Below are 20,049 nucleotides of genomic sequence, written 5' to 3' on the forward strand. Positions count from 1 at the left end.
CCCACTTCATATAGATAGATTAGAATAATTCCCAAGTACATACACACACACACACACACACACACATCTTTTATTAATACCTAATAGGTTATTCTATACAAGCTCATTTTTTTATAATGGCTCTCATGAGGCTTTTTTTAAAATGGCTCTCATGAGGTCACCCTCCAAGTATTTCATGGCAAATGATACAAGTTTTGTCATGATGTCTCAAACTGTGAGTGTCTGCATTTGAGAGCAGTTTGAAGTGTTCTTGGCTTGAGAATAGCCACTTAATACCAAAAGAAATAAGTCTGCCCCTGTTGAAAATGTAGCCATACTATCTTGCTTTTCCTTTTGCAGGTGAGCTTGAGATTTCTTGATTATCCAGGTAAAAATATGGGGAAAATCCAAATAAACAGAAAATAGCAAAAGCAAAAAAAGAAAATTAGCTTGTGTAATTATACTTTTCATCATAAATTAATGCAAAGTAAATAGATTAACAGGTACTAAGAAGTCCACACCTCTGATATAGGCATATCAACCAAATCTGTTTCCAACATTTTGTAGATATTTATCTCTATACCATCTTCATGAATATTGCAGCTATTAGTCTCAGTCAACATCAGTTTTCTCTTATCAGCTCTTCAGTGGCTGGTTTTCCTCAAGGGCTCTAGCTTACCTGCAGGTCAAATGTTTGCAATTCCATTTCATGCTGCTTGAAAGCACTTACACTAAGCCTCAGAAATAATCTATATAAGACTAATGCTTTGCATCTTTTAACCAATTGTTTTATAATCACACATATATTACACTATATATATATATATATATATATATATATATATATACACACCACAGTTTGCATATTCCTTTTCAAATGAAATAGTCCCACAACTTTTAAAAAAAAAAGTCACTTTCCTTCAAGAATTCTCTTCTAAGCCTGGTCTTTCCTCCTTGATGTCTCTCTCTGTTCCCTTCACTCTGAGACACGAAAGTTTCATCATAGTACAAGGAAATGTATCATTAGGAGATTGTCAGATTAATTAGACAAAATATTAGGCTCCCTTAAATGAGCTCACTGTCTGCCACTTACTCATTTAGGCCCTTTTCATGCCAGGATGTCTATTTTGGAAGATGCATGCATTGGTGATAATTATAAGTATTGTTAAGAAACTGAAGGATTTTATTAGGAAGCCCAGAGCCAGAGTCTCCTGAAGAATATGAGGGAAAAAAATGGGTTAAGAAATGAGGAAAGTAATCTCCATTTACTTCCCCAAATCAAGTCTCCTAAAATATAGGGAGACCAACAGACTATAAATGTGGGCTCTAAAGTAGGACTCCCTGAATATCTACCTCCAAGAGCTGTCCATGGCAGGGAAATGGGAGGGTGGTGGTGTTTCTGATCTGGGTATTTGATATTTGTGGTTCTGTTATCAACCAACCTTTCAGAGGGAAAAGTCAAACTATGGCTTTCTCTTTGATCAGCATCGCTTTTATTTTATTTTATTATTTAATTTAAATTCAATTAGCCAACATACCATTTACATCGACATGGATGGAGGATGGAGGGTATTACGCTGAGTACTGCTTTTATTTGACACAGCATTTGACCCTCAAAGCCTTATGAAAGCAGGAAGGCAAAGCCTACCAAAATTGCTGATCTCAGTAAGAGAATTACAGGTTTGGACTTCACTTATATTTTTTATTCTAACACCCTTAATCCTACTACTCCACTCTTGACCTTTAGTGCATAGAAGTGTTATCAGAATTTCCTCTGTGTTATTACTAGAATCTGGACATTTGAATTCTAACTTTTAGGTCTCTGTACTTCAAATTCCAGGAGTTAAAATCACTGATGCTCTTGAAGAATCTGGAGGAAAAGAAGTAAAATAATCCTCTCATGTATGGACTTTTATCTCACAACACACTCACTAACCTACTGCCTGGCATGGTTTTGGTTATATATTAACATTCACAAGAGACTAGGTACAGAAGTAGATACAGGCAAAGACACAGATGTATATAGTTACATTAATAAGAGATTTTGAGAGATGAAGACACACCAAGTGAGTGAGCTTGAGCACAGAAGATTGGGGATTCAAAACATAAGCCCAGATCCTAAACTTTCTCAGCTCTGAATGTCGTAAGAAATGTGATGAAGTATATAACTGCGTGCCATTATTTCATCTTATTTCTCTTTCAAAAATGGTTTTGTTCCCCAATCTTGCCACCATCTCTTTTGGCCCTTGACATGACCACTGGCTCTCATTCACCCCTCTAGCTTGTCCGATGGGCATTCCCAGCACCTCCACCCCCAATCCAATCACCACCCTTTCTTTCCACCTAAACCACGGATCAGCTCCCCTACTGTTCTAAGATGACTGCTGTCTCTTTTCTGCACCCAGGGAGGACTTGTATGTTTTTGCTGCCAGATTTCAATGGCCCTGGTTTATAAAGTGTTGGACTTCAACAATCGGTGGTTCAAGAAGCTGTGAATATCTTAATGACTCAAATGAAAGAAACTTTATCAGTTCCTAGTAGTTCACTAACCTCAAAGTTTCTAGTCAAACTTAAAAATTAGCAGTCTGAGACCTGGAACATCCATCTGATGTCATCCTTTACATCTCTGAGACCCTAAACAACTAGGTCTCAGGGTCCTATCTGTAACAAGTTCCTATCTTGTCTAGCTCCCAGGGTCATCACGAAAGTTAAAATGAACAACACTGATGCACACTGTCAATACTTAAGTGATATGCAAACAGAAGGGAACATGCAAAACACCTGCTGGAAACTTCCTCCCTGGGAGATGGGAATGGGACGTTGTCCTCACCTCTGGATTCATGGAACTCCAGTGTGACGTGGGCATCAAATCCAAGGCTGAAGTAATTATTGAAAACATTCAGAGGAAGCTGCAATGAGGAACAAAGTAGAGGTGAAGTGGTGCGTAACCAGGCAGAAAGAGTAAAATGAAGCCTAACACCAGAAACCTTCTCTCGGGCAGTCCCTGGGAAAGAGATAAGTCACAACCCAAGGCAGAAGGTGTTTGCAGAGAAGGAACAGGGGATTTTTGAATTCATTAGTTAAAGCTCAAATCAAATAACACTCCCAAGAATTTTAAGTAGTATAGGAAACAAGTGATGCAAATACAAATTATTAAATGGGAAGTATTCTTGTGGATATTAAAAAGAGAGCCCAATTAAGCTGAGGGAAGCACATGCCCAAAAGTTACAAAGAAATGACTCACTAAGCAAACTTAGAAAGTCAATTCGAATGGAAAGATCATGTGTAAGCTAATCAGTGAATATACCTTTTGAGAATTTGTGTCCAGAATATTAATATTGCAATTTCAAATGAGTAATATTTAATATGTTTACCCTTCCATTTTTTAAAACATATTTTTGACATAAGTCATAAGCAATAGGGCAGAGGGAAATATTCAGCTACCCCTGATCTACAGGGAAAAAAAAATATATGTGTATATACATATTTGTCAGTATTACTCAAATTTTGATTTAGTCTATGAGACCTTGTATCTTTAATATGACTGTGAAATATGTAGACACAGATGTGGGTACACACACAAGCCTTCCTAGAGTCCTCTGGGTCCCTGGCTGTTACCACCGCAAGCTTAGTAAAGGAGAGGACTATGCAACCTAAAATCCTTCATCAGAACTGCAAAATTCATGTGCTTTTAAGGCTTCAATGTTAGAACAATGAGAAAAGCACATGGAAAATGCTAGAAAGGAAATTGTGGCTCTTCCATTTTCCCTTCTGCAACTCAGAGTGGAAGGTAAATGTTAAACTAAATAGAGAAGCAATTTCATCTCAGCTTGGATAATGTTTCCAGATAATTATCAGACTTAGCCTCCAGATAGAAATCTACTTCTCTTCTGTTAGAAGTGTTTAACCCTCAAGACCTCAAAAGTAGGTTTATTACAGGGTTTCATATGCACCTTGACTAGTAAGATTTTGTTTGACTAGAGTGAGGACCTCATCCCACTAAGAGATAAATGAAATGAGAGGGAGAGTAACAGAGAGATGTTAATACAGAAGAAAAGAAAAAGGATGGCCTTGGTTTCCAATGGAAATAAAGAATGAACCCTCCATGGAGGCCCTGAGTCAGAGCTTATCATAAATTCGGAGGTCAAATCAGCCCCCTTTAGAAATGTTTACAACTGACTGGAGAACAGGCGAGAAACTAAACACAGAACAATGCCAAAATCATGTCTCATTCTCCTGGCTTCATATTTGAGAATGTCCAGTTCTTGCACTTTAACAAAATACCAAGCCTTAGTAATGACAGCAAGGGTTGGCGATCTTGCCAAAAGCACAGATATGTTCATCCCTACCATTTATGTTTTCTTGGCTACAAATCTAACCCATGTCTTAGCATTCACCGATAGCTTTAGGAGAACATCTGGTCACCATCCCCTAAATAATATCACAATTTAGTCTGTTACTAAGTTCTTATTCATATTTTCCAGGAAAAATTGCCCAATTTCCTACACATCTCCTCAAAAGCCCATTTTTCAAAGCCCTTTAATTATCTGGATTAATGTTCCCTGGCTGTACCAAGGAGTCTTTCCATTTCTTAAGCTGTTGGGAAGAGATTTAAATAGCGATTTCTACTGAGGGCCTAAGCATTCTAAGTTTGGTGGGGAAAGGACCTTAAAATTTCCATACGGTATAATTCTTTTCACTTTGACTATATCCTACCCAGTTTCTGCAGGTCGAACACATCAGAAAGAAGTATATCCCACGGTAATACCTGTGGTTTCAAACAACACTATGACATTATAAACGCAAATCTACTGAGCAGTCATGATAGCTAACAGAAACCTTGTGATTTCTGGATTATTGTTTAGGGGAAAAAATGTGAAGACAAGATAAAACATGTTTTAACCTATTTTAGCCAAATAATAAACTTGAGTGTTTATCATAATTGGTCAGGATCATGGTGCTAATGAATAACTGGTTTGGGTTTGGTTTAATAGGATATCTGGTTCTATTTATTTTAAAGTGAAAATGCCCATGACAATGTTGGCTCAATCAATGGCATAATCCAATAAAGCAGGGATGCTATTTATTATTTTTTTAAAGATTTTATTTATTTATTTGACAGAGAGAGACACAGCGAGAGAGGGAACACAAGCAGGGGGAGTGGGAGAGGGAGAAGCAGGCTTCCCACTGAGCAGGGAGCCTGATGTGGGGCTCGATCCCAGGACTCTGGGATCATGACCCGAGCTGAAAGCAGATGCTCAACGACTGAGCCACCCAGGCACCCGGGGATGCCATTTAAAGTACGGATCCAGGGCCTTAACCCTGCATTTACGTGATCAGAATCAATGGGGACTGGGCCCCGTAATCTGCACGTGAATGCTCTTATGCATGCAAAACTTTGAAAACACTATCACAGAAGAAAAGTGGAAAGTAATATGCAGGAAATGGCTACTTGGCAACCTGTCAGATTTATCTGAAATTGAGACCAGAACTTAGAACCAAATATTCTGCTGAGGCTCTGCACTAATGTATGCATGTCTCTTGATATGTCTTGGGTGCAAATGAAAGCTCAATCACTGAAGGAAAAATACTAAGTCAAAATATTTATTTAGACATCTTCAAGTCCCAACCCAGTGATGAAACTGACTTAGTTAACACTTCCTACACATAAGAGATATTTAGTAGGAGACTACAAATCTCAGGAGGTTATCTTTCTATCGAAAGACCATATGCCTAATGCTTCAGAACATCTGTAGTTTTCACCTTCTCATGGGTTATGAGTTTGCAATGCTTGAAAGATTAGAAAATGAATACATTCTTTCTGGTGTGGAAGTTGAGGATGGAGGACAGCTCCCTGAGCTCTGGAAGCAGGTAGGAAGTCTGTGGGGCAGAATCACGGAGTAGTGTTACGCTCGTAGGCCTAGTAGCCATGAACTCAAACATCATCCTGTGATCTCATAGGAAGCAATCAGCATGATTCTCCAGCCAGGATTGTATTTCCTTTGGCTCAGGTACATGCTCCAGGCTTCCCTTCTGCGGAAGAAAGAACTCTCTCACCTTACAGACGCCATCTTCAAGTTCTTCTGGAGGCAAGTCTGGGTTTCTTTCCACATGGAGGTTCCAGCGATCTAGCTGTACAATTGTCCCATCTTCCACTTGGCAAAGGATCTTAGAGACAGGTTCATCAGTGTAGCCCTAAGGAATCAAAGAATATATGCGTTGCTGCCTGGAGCAGTGAACAGATTAACCAAAGGCATTTCATGCAAGCAAGAGCCCTTTTGCTATAGCTCTCTATTCATTTTGCAATTAGCAAGGCTGGGCAAGTAGACCGGTTTCCTTGCAGTACTTGGAATCTAAGACAACAGTCCCAGGTATTGTGCATAGAAATACTGCTCTAACTGGTTTGAGGTGAGGAGTCATTTTCGCCAGCACCAAGAACCAACAGTCACTGGTAGGCATTTGAGGGCCATGCTGGAGGGTTGCTTCTGTCAAAATGAAAACAGGACTCCCCAGGCCTCCTACTAGAGGAATCTGAGAGATACACAGAACAAGTGTATATGGAAGAGGAGGAAGAGAATCACGGTGGCAGAGGATAGACAACTTTTTCTATTAACCTTCCACCTCATTCACCTCTCCTAACCTTGTAGAGGGACACTACTAAGGCAAGTCTGTCTGAGGCGCTGCCCTACTAGGCAACCACTTACTCCTCGAGCATGTGTTATTGGCAGCATGATTATTAAGGATAGTCAAGTCACTGATGTGGATGAGAGGAGTCAATAGTGATAAACATATTTACATGAAGCAACTAATGTATTATCATTTCCACTATGCCCACTTGAAAAAATAAAAAAGACCTGTAGGAGGTTAATTCACCCAATACCGAATGAATATCTGCTAATATCCGAAGATAATTATCACCCAAGGGAGGTTAATTCACACAAAGGTCAAATTAATATCTGCTAATAGCTGAAGATAATTTTCATGGAGCCTAGCCCAATCTCTCCTATGAATAGATAAAAAGCTGGTGGGGCTGCATATGTTAGCAAATTGTGCCTTCTTACTATCTTAACACTGTAAAAAAAAATTAATAAAACGGCTGGCTAGTGACAGGTAAACTTCTTCCACTAAGCCTGCCTAAAGTTGGCTCTCCGGTGGAAAGGATGGCTGGCTACCTGAATAACACAGCCATGATGACAACAACCAGAAAAACAAAATGCTCCAGAAAAGCCATAACTCTCCCGAAGTAAGGAGTATAATCTGAACCAGATTTGCTATTCTGGCCAGGGGCTAAGGGTCAAAATCAATTCAGGTCTTTACATGCAGACCTGAGACCAACCCACCCAACTGCCTCTCAATGGATACCTCAAGAAGCCCCAGGCCTATATACTAACCCCCATTTTTATACCACACTTTCTTCTCTAGATGATTCTAAGTTTAAACTGAAAAAGGTCCCAGATGAAATCATGATGCATGGGCACCCTGATCCTCAATTCTAACTTATTCTTTGGACAACAGTAGCATATTGCCCTTCCATTAAAACATCTGTGGGTTCGAGGCTCCTTCTGCCTGACGGCCCGGGCAGCCCCTGAGAGCAGTTCTTACCCCTCCCCAGTTGAGAGTTCGAGCCAGGTCGTTCCCAGTCCCCAGAGGAAGGACCCCGACGGGAGGCTGAGGGCTCAGCTGCAGTTCATCCAGAATAGAAAGGATCCAGCCCACCTACAGACATTTCGGGGGCCAGAAGAGATATAAGAAAGATAGGTAAGTGACAAAGACAACCTGAGAGAAGACAGCTTTAAAAAGCAAATGAAATGGTTTGATTTTTCTTTAGAACATGTATGTTTTAATCTAGTGGCCAAGAAACAGACCACTTATCTGAAGTGGTTTCGAAATGGCAAGTCTCTTCCAGGGAGAAGGACTGTTTTGTATATGCTGTCATGTAAGCAAAACTAGACCCACTCATCTGTATGTTTAACTTGAGATCTACCTTAAAATTTAGAACGGTTTAAAATTTTTAGGGAGGTTTATAACATAGGCAGTAGAGACAATATAAGACTCAGAATCAGACTGAATTTCAATTCTGGCTCATATTGGCTACATAATCTTATTTAACCTCACTGAGATTTATTTACCTGATTTTCAAAATGGAGATAATGCTTACCTCACAAGATTGTTTACAGATTAAATTAAAATGTATATAAAGCCCTTGACATAGTCCCTGTAAGCACTCATTAAATGGTTCCCCTCCAAAGCATCATCGTAGAAATTAGTAGCATTTTCCTAAATATCCCTATACTCTTCTTAATGAAACATTAAGAAAACATAATTATGGATGGTCCTAGTACTTATTATAAGTTTAGGCAGAAAATAGATACTTATATACTAGAATCATATTCCCACTTAATCTTTTTCTAAGATAAATAATACTTTAGGTTTGGTCTTGTAACTATTTAGAATAATTACACCAAACTTGGAAATAGCAAAAAGAAACTTGCATATCCTCACAATGTCAGACTAAAGTAGTGTTTCACAGGCCTAAGAACTTTATGACTGCAGGTTAACAGGAAGATTTCTGTCCTGTGGAGATACAAATGTCGACAATAGAAGATTACGTTAAAGGTTTAGTTTTATTCCCCCATAAGGCGATAAACCAATTACGTCTCAAATATAGAAAAATTACTTTGGTATAAACTACATAATCCTTTTCCTCTATTTCTCCAATAAATCGACTGTATCATCTTGCTGGCTCCTTCATTAAAGAGCTAAATAAATTTGACATGCATTTGTTCTATATTTGTATGAGTCCTATTTAAAATCTTTTCTTAAACTGTACTTTAACAGTACATTTATTGAACAGTACTACATATAAAACACAGAACTAAGCAACTGAAATAAGATGAATGAGCTGGGCTAAGATAAGTAAGGTAGATGACTGCTCTCAAGGAGCTTACAATGAACAAAGAGAGGGATATACCATCGTTTTCTAGGTGCTGATCCCTGAGCAAAGTTCTGTAATTATATTATTAAGGTTCAATACAATTCCGTAAGGTAGGAATAATTCTCCTCTCCATTTTATCAGTAAGGAAGCCAAAACTTGGAAGATTCAATGACCTCCTTAATATCCTGTCACTTACGCGGTACAGCCGGCTTTCAAAGTCACGGATGCCAAACACCACGGCTAACCTCTTAGCCACTCTGGTGCAGGGAGCCTTTAAATAAAGACCTAAATCCCAGTCTGGATATTGCCTGATCATGCTGGAGACAGCAGTATGTACTTTTGGAATCTTTGGAGTGCTGGAGAAACCTTAGAAATTGCTCAGTCAAATTCGGTTAATTTGCATATTTATTAACTTAGGTGCAAAAAGGTCATGAAATTTTCTTAAGACTAAATAACGAGGAGTGTCAGTGTCAGAATTATATCAGGTCCCTTGATTCCATTTAAAGATTCCATCCTTTCTCCACCACAGTATTTCTTCCCAGGAAATAAAACTTGCCCGTGCATCAAGAAGCCTAAAATTGCATTTACCTTCTAGAAAGGCATACCACCATGGTCACCCAATACGATGAACTAAAACTCCAGATCTAAAGAAGTATCCAGAAGTCCCTCCACCCCCTCAAACTGGAAAAGTCACTCCTACACGACTCCTTAGATTCTGACCCCACATGTTCCTAGTTTTTACAGATGGTATTAAAAAGGCTTGCTGTTGAAGTGTAGGTCAGATGCTAAAGAGTTCTGATGCCTTTGTTAGCCCTGTGCTGCTAAAAACACAAACTGCACACAGAAGTAGATCCCCTCTAATAAACTATGACAAGACATGAAAACTCAGCAACCCCAGCAATCAGGGATCACCGACTACAGATGCAAACAGCCCTGTGTAGACCCAGAGACCCTTGGAGACACAATGGAACTCAGTGGAAATGGAATCCAACATCTCCTATACAGAAGGCAGTCTCTTTAGAACTTCTCCGAGAGCTGAACACTCAGTCTCCCCCTTACGAATTGTACTCACAAGTCAGTCTACTTTCTTTCAGGTGGATTTAAATTAGAAATTTTTTTCTTATGCTCAGGTGAAACAGGTCTCTCTTTTCCTGGTAAAGATAATGCCATTGTTCACATTTCCAATACCCACTGCACCCTAGGCACAATGATAGGAAAAATAAATCTTCAGGGACCAGAAGCAAACCAAACACAAAATGGCAAGCCGATAAAGCCAGGAGTTCAGCTTCTGTCTGATAATAGGGAGTAAAAGGTCACACCTCCCAGCAGGAGGCCATGTATGAACGAGGCTCCCTGTTGGCCAGTAGGAGAGAAGCTGGAAAAGAGCATGAAGGAGCCCTGCTCAAGGCCATAGCCCAAAGACAGTGGAGAGCCGTTGAAGCTGGAAGGAGGAAGCCTCTTGGTGGGCCCACCTTCCCAACTGGCTCACTTACAGACCTCCGACATGGGACATGTCCCTAGGATGGGTGCCTGAGTCACCTACAGAAAACCTGCTCGAGTCGCAGAGTCCTGGAAACCATGCAAACGACAAGGAAGGAATAATGAAAGGAGGGGGACAAAGCAAAGGGAAAGACAAAACACAACAAAATAACTTCCTCCGAAGAGAAGCCTGCAAAGAAATCTTCCAAATCGCAGGAAGAACGCTAATACCAAGATGGATGGGAAGGTTAGGGGATTAGTCCACAGTGCATGAAATACAAATATGTTTCAAATGACTGAAATGAGTGTCCTGTAACTCCCATGAATTGATGAGGTATCTTCCAATAATCCTTTAATCAGTATAACAGCCTTCATTTAAACCTTCTGAAGGGGTTCCTGTTTTCTCAAAGAAAGTGACCAAGAATCCATGTGATCCTGTGCCGTGGTTCCTCAGAAAGGCAGGAGCCCTCAGGACATGGGGACTTCTCACCCTCTCTCTTTCTCTCACACTTCGCCTAAGCAGCAAAGGAAAATGTATAACTGATTTGAATGAAAGGACCTTCCCCTTTCTTAGCAATTGATTTAAGAACCGCATAAATATATTCTACCTTCTTTTTCCAATGGCCAAATATACCCTTTTTCCCTGAATACAATCAGGTAGGTTTAGTATTTCATCATCACGTAACCCTGGACTCATCAGATGTCACCTGCCTTTCATAACCAAGATGTGTCATGAAATTCTCTCAAATGCCATCAGTGTTAGACTAATAATAGTTCTTTGGCAGAGGTGGGTCTGTATCTTTGCTTTGCACCATCCTTAAGAGTTTTTCTCATCCAAGAGCTAGATGACTCAACACCAGCTTCCTCCGAAGGCAACGGAAGGTAGGCCTGAAGAGGGAAACAGAGCCCATCACACACTGGCTAGGCAAGTTTAAGTAAGCCACTCAATCTCTCCAAGTTCCCAAGACTCTTAGGGTTATGTTATCAGTTCAATGACATGTAGACATGACTTAGTATATGCCCCACAACAGGAAATGCTTAATTAACATGAGCTGCTATGATTAAGCTTTATTTTTCTTCCTCTTCACTTCCTCTATGAAGGTCCAGTTTCCAAGAAGCAAAATGCCCTCTTCCTGTCTCTCCACTTAAAGCTGAACCTCAGGGTCACAAATCAATGCCACCTTTGACTGCCATCAACCACAAAGTCTTCCAGAGACTATCCAAAACAGAAAAGCCAAGCTGTACTGAAGCAGAAAAGCACTGCAAAGAAAGAGAGAGAATGTAAACAAATACATCTACAAAAGCAGGAGACGTAAAAGATCTTGAGTAATAACCTATATCTGTCCTTATAAAAGCAAAACTAATATAAAATATCTTCAGGCCCAAGGCTGTTACTGGGGCCTCTCCCTTACCAGGAACCCATTCCTTTGGGAAGCCCGGGCTTTAGGCTCGTGGCAGGGATTGTGTTTGCTGGGCTCTCACATTTACCCAAATCATCTCCACCAGCTCATCCAGCACTCCTTCAGTTAAATGTAATTAATTGCAAAACACAGCACTTGGCATTTTTTCCACCACAACTGAAGAAAACGGTCCAGACTGGGTGAAATCATTGCCCAGTTTGCAGCGTTCCTTTCTGCCTTTGTGTTAGGAAGAGCAGGCCTGCCAGATCTGTAAGGCCAGGCTCCAGGGCTCTGTGCCTAAGCCAAGCAGCCTGGCTGGTGAGTGCCGCCCCCAGCTGGCGAGTGCTGCCACCACCTGTCCACCTGTCCGTGGGGCACCCTAGCCATCACCCAATGTTTGCCCGGTGCGTGCTGAGCAGTAGTTTCATTCTGCAATGTACTAACATTAGAGGCGGTGGAGGGGCAGGAAGAGCAGTGAATTGACACTTTCTTTGAACAGACCAGGTATACGTTGCATCGCCTTATATGCTGGCAAAAAGTGAAGGATGGGCATACTGAGAAACCAAAAGGAAACAAGGCTCACATTTCTGAACTGAAAGATCATCAAGATAGCACTTAATGCCTGGGTGTCCCTTTTGAATGTGTACACTACAATTCTTCCTTTTGATACTTTATGTTTGCACTTCATAGCTTACAAGTCGCTGTGTGTTAAAAGAAATGTTTAAATTCAGCCCTAAAGACATCAAGATAGAAGGTGAGGGAGATGGGGGCGGGTAGAGAGATTGAGATAAGCTGAGGCTTTGGGAGGAAAGGGGCTTGGAATGATGTGCTTGCCACTGTCAGTTAAAGGGAAATACCACTTTCTTCCCTGCGGTGGCTGTAGTAAGTAAGTCAGGGCACGGAGGTGCCTACTGTTTGGGGTGTATCCTCACCTAGGGAAGCCAAGTGATCAAGAAATAAGCATGAAGTGGATGGCCAAGTAGTTTAATTCCAGGCCTTCGGATAGACGTTAACATGGTCAAAGGATGACCAGCAGATCCAGCCCAGTTACCAAGGTCAGGAGCCAGATAGGTCAGGATCACATTACACCTTGAGAAGCCATCAGGAGGGGAGGGTATGTGTGCCTCTGGGGTCTTGGTTCACATGCCCTTCAATATTTAAGCAAGGGGATGGCTATGGGGAGCTGGACAGGTAGAGATGTGGCCACAGAAGGGAAAGAGTATACAATCGCCACATGACCAAAAAGCAACTAGTTTATAAACATGAAGGTCTGAGATCATTCTTTTTTTTTTTTTTACAATGACTATCATCATTGATTTTTTTTTTTTAAGATTTTATTTATTTATTTGACAGAGAGAGACACAGTGAGAGAGGGAACACAAGCAGGGGGAATGGGAGAGGGAGAAGCTGGCTTCCCGCTGAGCAGGGAGCCTGATGCGGGGCTCGATCCCAGGACCCTGGGATCATGACCTGAGCCGAAGGCAGACGCTTAACGGCTGAGCCACCCAGGTGCCCCAGGTCTGAGATCATTCTTGAGTGAGGGGAGTTTTCTTTCAGCCTAGAGATCAAAGGTGAGACAAGCCCATCCAATACCCGCAACTACGTGACCACCTTAGGACTGTGCTAACCAGTTCCAAAGAGACCACACCTGCACTGTCCACTGAAGCATCCACTGGCCACAGGTGGTGATTGAGCGCTGGAATGTGTCTAATACAAACTGGAGATGATGGAAGTAGAAATATACGCCGGATTTTGAAGACAGCACACATTGAACACAAACTATCTCATTAGTGATTTTTCTATGATCGCATGTTGAAATGGCAAATGTATCCCTTTGCAGACTTTGAAGGTCTCAAAGGAGGGTTAGAAACCTGCTCCAGGTGCAGTGCTAAGAGATGGGTTATTTAAAAGTGCAAGGAGGCAGAGCGACACAGAACTAGCAGTGAAGCCAAAGAACTTGTTTCCAAATTGACACGAGACATCTATACATGAAATACTACTTTGTGCACAAACTAATGCCATTAAGGGTTAATATATCCTCCTCCTAATCAGTCAAAAAAAAAAAAATCCATTCCTGATTCTCTCTGGGACCTTGTCACTATACTGACAGAATTCTGACAGCTTCTACAGTGATGGATATGCTCCCCGAGTAAAGGCTGAATGCCTTATGTCAAATGTATACCTGACATGCTCAGGAATTATTCTTCACTTGCCTCAAGCCAGCAAGCTTTCTTCATAAATCCATCACGAGGCCTTGCCTTTATAGAAACTCTGCCCCTACTCAAAATTAAAAGTTTCATATTCTAAACTAATCAGATTAAAAATATCAATCACTTACCTAGAGAAACATTTCATAAACTCCAGGTCTCTTTCACAACACATCCATTTTAACCAAGTAAAGTAAAATAAAATAAAACCTGGTTTCATATAAGGTACAAGATAAGCCAAGTCTTGGTTCTGAATGATTAAACTACAGAGGTTACCATTGAGAAAATAATTAGTACAAAATTATGCACCAACCCTCGGGTAAATCTACTACTTTCCTTAGGAGCATGCCTGTTGCAAGGGACCCGAATATAAATGTCAAGTGCATTTGTAAGTTATGTGGAAGGATGTGAAAACCGAAGCCAGGAACATAGATACGGTCCCCAGGAGGAAAAACTACCTAGGACATAAAAGAAGAGTAATATCTAGCCTTGCAGAGTACCTATTAATTATGGTATATTTAAAGAAAGGAGGCTAGAAAAGACAGGCTAAGTAGGAGAACTAGCTGGTCTTCATGTCAAAAAGGTGTTATTAATGGCACCAGAACGTATTCACCAATATCCAACACTGTAATTGGGTCTGGTCTTTAGGATTCATTAGCCATCTACCAAGTGTCACTTGCTTGTCATTCTGGTTTTGTCCCAGACATGCTACTGAGATGGTTTTCTTGAAAACCACTAGTTACCTCCTAGTCTCCAAAATCAACGATAATTCTCCAGTCTCTCCTTCAGGATATAACCACTGCGTCTTTCTTGAAACTCCTTTGTATTTTGTTTTTGTTTTTTTTTTCTTGACAGAATAGACTATGAGTGGTCCTTTCTACCTCAATCTTTTCATTTTTCTTTGGAACCTTGGCTCGGATTCCCTAACGGCCACTGTGTCACGAGTGTCTGGACTCGGCTCTCTTCTCTTCGTCCTTCAGGCTTTAAAACCCCAGGTTTTCAAATACTTCTCTAGTTGCAGAGAATGCCTCAAAACCACATAACCTAGAATGTGCTTTCTACACATTCCCAGTGAGAAGAGGAAAGGAAGAAGAAAGGAGAAGGGAGAGCGAGCTGCCAGGAGGCTCCGGGAGGATGCGAGAAATTTGGAAGGGGTGGCACTCAGTCAGTGGTGAAGCCCAAGATGTAAAGATGGAATGCGAAGTGGACATGGGTTTGAGGTCATGGTCACTTCGGTTGAGCCATGAAGAAAGGCTAAGAACTATGAATTCAGGACAACAGGCATAGCCTCAACTTCTCTGCTATCACTGTGATTGAGAGAAGGAGAAAAGATGGGAGCAAATGCTGAAGCCATATAGAAAGATAAGGAGATTCTAAAATAAGGAAAAGAACTGTAGTAAAGGGTCACAATAAGTTTATATTTTAAGATAACTAACCTGGGGACAGCTGAACTAAGAACACTGTGTGTATATGTATGTTACACATAATAAATATACTAATATATATTTAATATACTTATATATACAAATATATATACATATACATATATATGTATATATATGTATATGTATATATACACACACACACACACACACACATACTATATACTAAATACAAATACAAATATATTCCCAGAGGATTTGTTTGGATATAATTCTACTAAAAAAGTTGGGAAAATTCCAAACCAGCCTATCCTAGAACACTTCAACTGATTGAACTTTAATTAGTATTGTGGCAGAAAATATTCCATGGTCAAATAGCTTTGGAAAACACTGGGTTAAATAAAGTGAAACAGGTTTGGCTTCTCAGCTGTAAAATTGTATAATGAATTTTATAAGCTAATAATGTGCATTGTGAATCTTGACAAAGGTAAACACTATTTTCCCAACTGAAAAATGTTTTCATCTTCAGGGAGTATCTTAAAGGACCAGTGGAAACACTGTTCTGTTTTTTTTCAGTTGCATTTATTGGTATATAATGTATATCCAATGCTGTATTAAGTGCTATGAGAGGTAGTTAAAAGATTTTGTTGCTACCTTCAAGAATAAAACATTCTAATTAGGGAGATTAGAGAAAAGCCAAAGAGGGTTCATAATAAAAATTCTAGGTCCTGTGAGAGCAGACTCCAAATACAGAAGAAAAAGACACTGGGCAGCAGAGTCTAAATGTCATGGTTCTCAATTCTCTGCCTTTGCTAAATATACCAACATAAGTAGAGGGCAAATGGAGAAACAGATGAGACAAATAGAGGAAAATATACCCATAATATTAAACTTCAGCACAATTCCATCTTTTCTTCAAAAATGAATACAAAGGAAACCAATCAATGATCTTTAAGGTAAACCACTGCCAGTATTCTAAGTTTTATCTCCTCTCATAAAAGAACAAATGCAGTAATTTTGTCCATATACTTCTCCTTAATGACTGTGACCAATTATTAAGAACCAAAATAAATAAGTTATTTTTTAAATTAAGAACTTAGTCATCTATAACCTTCATTCTAATGATCTGACTCCCTTCTTACCTTGTAGAACAGGAAGGGGTAACAGTAAAGCTGAGGGAACAGAACATAATTTAAGAATCCAGGAGACAATAACAACATCTCTTCTAAGCCTTTATGGGCTATGATTCTCATAGACAGAGACCTAGGTCTTAGGGGACTGGAAAGAGGTGAGGTGGGAATGAATAAAGAGAACTGTCATACAGAGAGCAAAAGAAAGATGGAAGAAATAAGGGAGAGAGCTTGATTCTATCTCAAGGACCTACCGTTCCATCCCCACCACAGGCCAGAATTCGCAGATTTGGTACTTTCCTATACAACTCAAGCCTGTAGAGGAAAAAGAACATGAAGTAAACAAAAGAGCTCATCACTGGCCATCGCAGAGAGAAAACATGAGCAAAAGAGGAGGAGGGGATGTCCACTGGAGAAAATGTATAATCATGAGGATAATGATGTCATCAAAACTAGTTACCAAGTTATCACAAGGGGATGGACCCCAACAACTGGATCAGAGGTTGGCAGCAAAAATCATTTTTAAATGGCTGACATTGGAATGGGATGTCCCAGAGTTTTATTTCCCATAATCCCTATTAATGCATCAACTCACATGGTTTTCCTAATTAGTTCCGACTTTCTTTTCTTTTCCCATCATACTCCTTCCTCCTTTCTCAAAGAAAATCCTCATTAACTGGTAGTCACTAGTCATTATATGTCTCCTCCTTATTTTTTGTCAGCTTTTCCTGGATTTGCTTTTCAAACTTACACTTTCCACTCTTAATCCCAGTAAACCTTTTCCGAGAGACAGGGTGGAAGGAGGATGCCCACAGCATTACCACACTCTTACAATTCTAGTTCTCTCTCCACTCATTCACTAACACTCGAACCAAGTTTACACTCCTCAGCCCAAAGAGGGAAGATTTACTGATTTTTCTTTATTTAAAATTTGTCTGCTTAAAATTAGATCATTTTTCATGCTGGCTCTTGAGAAAACACAACTATAGCACCCCTGCTAAAACATTTCCTTAAGTGAAACTGTCAATGTCTCTGTCCTAAAAAATATCATCTTCCAAATCAAGTTATTTTTTTTTCTGGCAACATCTATCTGGCCACATTCGTTAGGATGACCTATGAAGGTTCTGCCTAAAGTCTAACCAAAGTGATAAGATTTTAAGAAAAGCATCTGAAAAGGCAAAAGCCAGGGTAGCAGATTTGCCTTAGCCCATCCAAATACAGAAAAGAAAATAGAGAAGTTTTATAGCGAACTCTAGTGGTGAAGAAGTTCATAGATTAAAAGAATGATGGCAGAAATTAATTTTTATATTTAATGTTCTCCTGAATGCTTCAAATATATGATTTATTAATATCATACAGGAATATTATTTCTCTAGAAATGATCTGAGCTGGCTACTTTGCCTCTGATATTATTACTTATTTAAAAATAATTAGTATCCCTTAAGTTCTGTTTATCCAATGACATCCAAACTATGTTAATACATGGGTTTTAAAAAGGGAATCCCACAGTAGCAGAAATAGTCCTGCTCTTTTCCACTACATACAGGACCACCGCCACCAAAGGGAAGATACAGGATACATGTCACCTACATCTAAACTTTATTTTCAGCACTTCTAACAAAAACAGAATGAAACTTATGAGAACTTCAGAAAAAGGGATTGAGCAGGAATTAAAATGTCTTCCCATTCTGGTGTGGAATCCATAGGCATAATCAATTAATCTGTCTCAAATGGACACAGGTGCACACACAAACCTCTTATTCAAATACACGAACACATTCATAAACAAATATGGCCACTTTCCAAAGATACACTTCCATTCTCACTAATGTACATCTCCCAAGTTGTACATGCATAAGTAGAAAAAGGACAAATCCTTTCTCAGTGCAGACTTGTAAATAATCTACAGTTGCATGCACATGAACAGCAAACACACGAGAAATATGCCCTGAGTTAACAACTGTGTAGCTAGTTTGGAAGGGAATTAGCCCAAAGAAGAGTCGGAGGAGAAACGTCAGATGAAGGTTTAAGGGAGGTAACTACAGTTGAGAAAGTCAATGAGGGATGGTCAGAAAATATTTCACAAGGTAATCTAATAATGAAGCTTGACTTCACAGCAGAAGTCCTTCTTGCTTGCCTAAACCAGTGTGGACCACGGTGGCGTTATTTGCAGACTTACGCATCTTTGGGCCCTTCCTGAGAAAGATCAAACACCTGCCGTGGATTCAGGTACCACATGAACATCTGCAGGACTTTGGTTCCCTGTAAGAAAAAAAATTTAAAAAGACAATAGAGATTTCCAAATATTTGCTGCTCATTGAAAAAATAAAAACAAATCCTCTTATCTAAAATATCACCTAATTATAAATAGCATGAAGTAGTAGTTAAAATCATGGGCTTTGGCCACTGATATACAGGTTGAATGTCCAGAGGAGGCTTTTGTCCAACCTGTGTAACTCTGGCCAAGTTCTCCAATTTCAGTAAGCCCAACTTCCTTCCCTTTAATGTGGAGATAAGAATGCCTCGTTCACAGACTTGTTGCAAGAATTACGTGCAATCACATTTGAGGAGCACGTCACAGTGCTTGGCATGCAATTAAGTGCTTACTGAACAGTATCTACAGGTTTTACGATCACTCAACATAAAAACCCATGTAGGGAAGTTATTAGTCAGTCCACGTCATTTGACATTAATTTTAACTTCACTGTGAAGATTACTTTTATCTTTGCATAATATGAAGATAGACGGTATGTGCTAAGTGTGATTTTACTGAAAGAATTTCTCTTAACTGAAGCAAAAGTCTCACAGGCTCCTCATTATCTAGGATAGATATATGTAACTTTCCTAGTTACAGCTTACTTTGACTTTGTTTCAATTTCCATGTCCCTAAGTCAAACAGTTCTCACATGAACATTTTTGGAATGTCTTAAGTAATTTATAACTGGCATTTGTAGAACTGATCGTCATGGAAAACACAAGGCCGTTCTGGAGATCCTTGTTTTTTTTTTTTTCAAATATTTTATTTATTTATTTGTCAGAGAGAGAGCATGTCAGGCGGAGGAAGAAGCAGGCTCCCTGCTGAGCGAGGAGCCGGATGTGGGACTTGATCCCAGGACCCCGGGATCATGACCAGAGCCGAGGCAGACGCGTAACTGACTGAGCCCCCCAGGTGCCCCTGGAGATCATTTCTTTTTCTTTCTTTTTTTTTTTTTTAGATTTTATTTATTTATTTGACAGAGAGAGACACAGCGAGAGAAGGAACACAAGCAGGGGGAGTGGGAGAGGGAGAAGCAGGCTTCCCGCGGAGCAGGGAGCCCGACGCGGGGCTCGATCCCAGGACCCTGGGATCATGACCTGAGCTGAAGGCAAACGCTTAACGACTGAGCCACCCAGGCACCCCTGGAGATCATTTCTTAACAGTGAACTGAGCAAAGAAGAAATGAAAGAAGGATCATTTCCTTAAGCAGCATCAAAAGAGCTTTAAAACTGCGTAGGGTGCCCCATTTTAGGTCATTATCAGCCGCAGCAAATGACGTT

The 20,049-nt window shown here is 40.0% G+C and overlaps 1 protein-coding gene across 1 annotated transcript in view; it reads right to left on the reverse strand.

Moving 5' to 3' along the window:
* DGKI (diacylglycerol kinase iota) overlaps positions 1 to 20,049 on the reverse strand; it is a 428,452-nt gene that overhangs the window by 174,100 nt on the left and 234,303 nt on the right. Inside the window, exons 11-15 of the mRNA XM_035021183.1 lie at positions 18,692 to 18,774; positions 16,767 to 16,827; positions 7,582 to 7,695; positions 6,037 to 6,174; positions 2,810 to 2,888 (exon numbers count right to left, since the gene is read on the reverse strand). Coding sequence (XP_034877074.1) covers positions 2,810 to 2,888; positions 6,037 to 6,174; positions 7,582 to 7,695; positions 16,767 to 16,827; positions 18,692 to 18,774 — 475 coding nt within the window. The remainder of the gene's footprint in view (positions 1 to 2,809; positions 2,889 to 6,036; positions 6,175 to 7,581; positions 7,696 to 16,766; positions 16,828 to 18,691; positions 18,775 to 20,049) is intronic.

The sequence above is a fragment of the Mirounga leonina genome, unplaced genomic scaffold, assembly GCF_011800145.1.
Source record: "Mirounga leonina isolate KUSES-001 unplaced genomic scaffold, KU_Mleo_1.0 Mir_174, whole genome shotgun sequence".
Classification (NCBI taxonomy): domain Eukaryota; kingdom Metazoa; phylum Chordata; class Mammalia; order Carnivora; family Phocidae; genus Mirounga; species Mirounga leonina.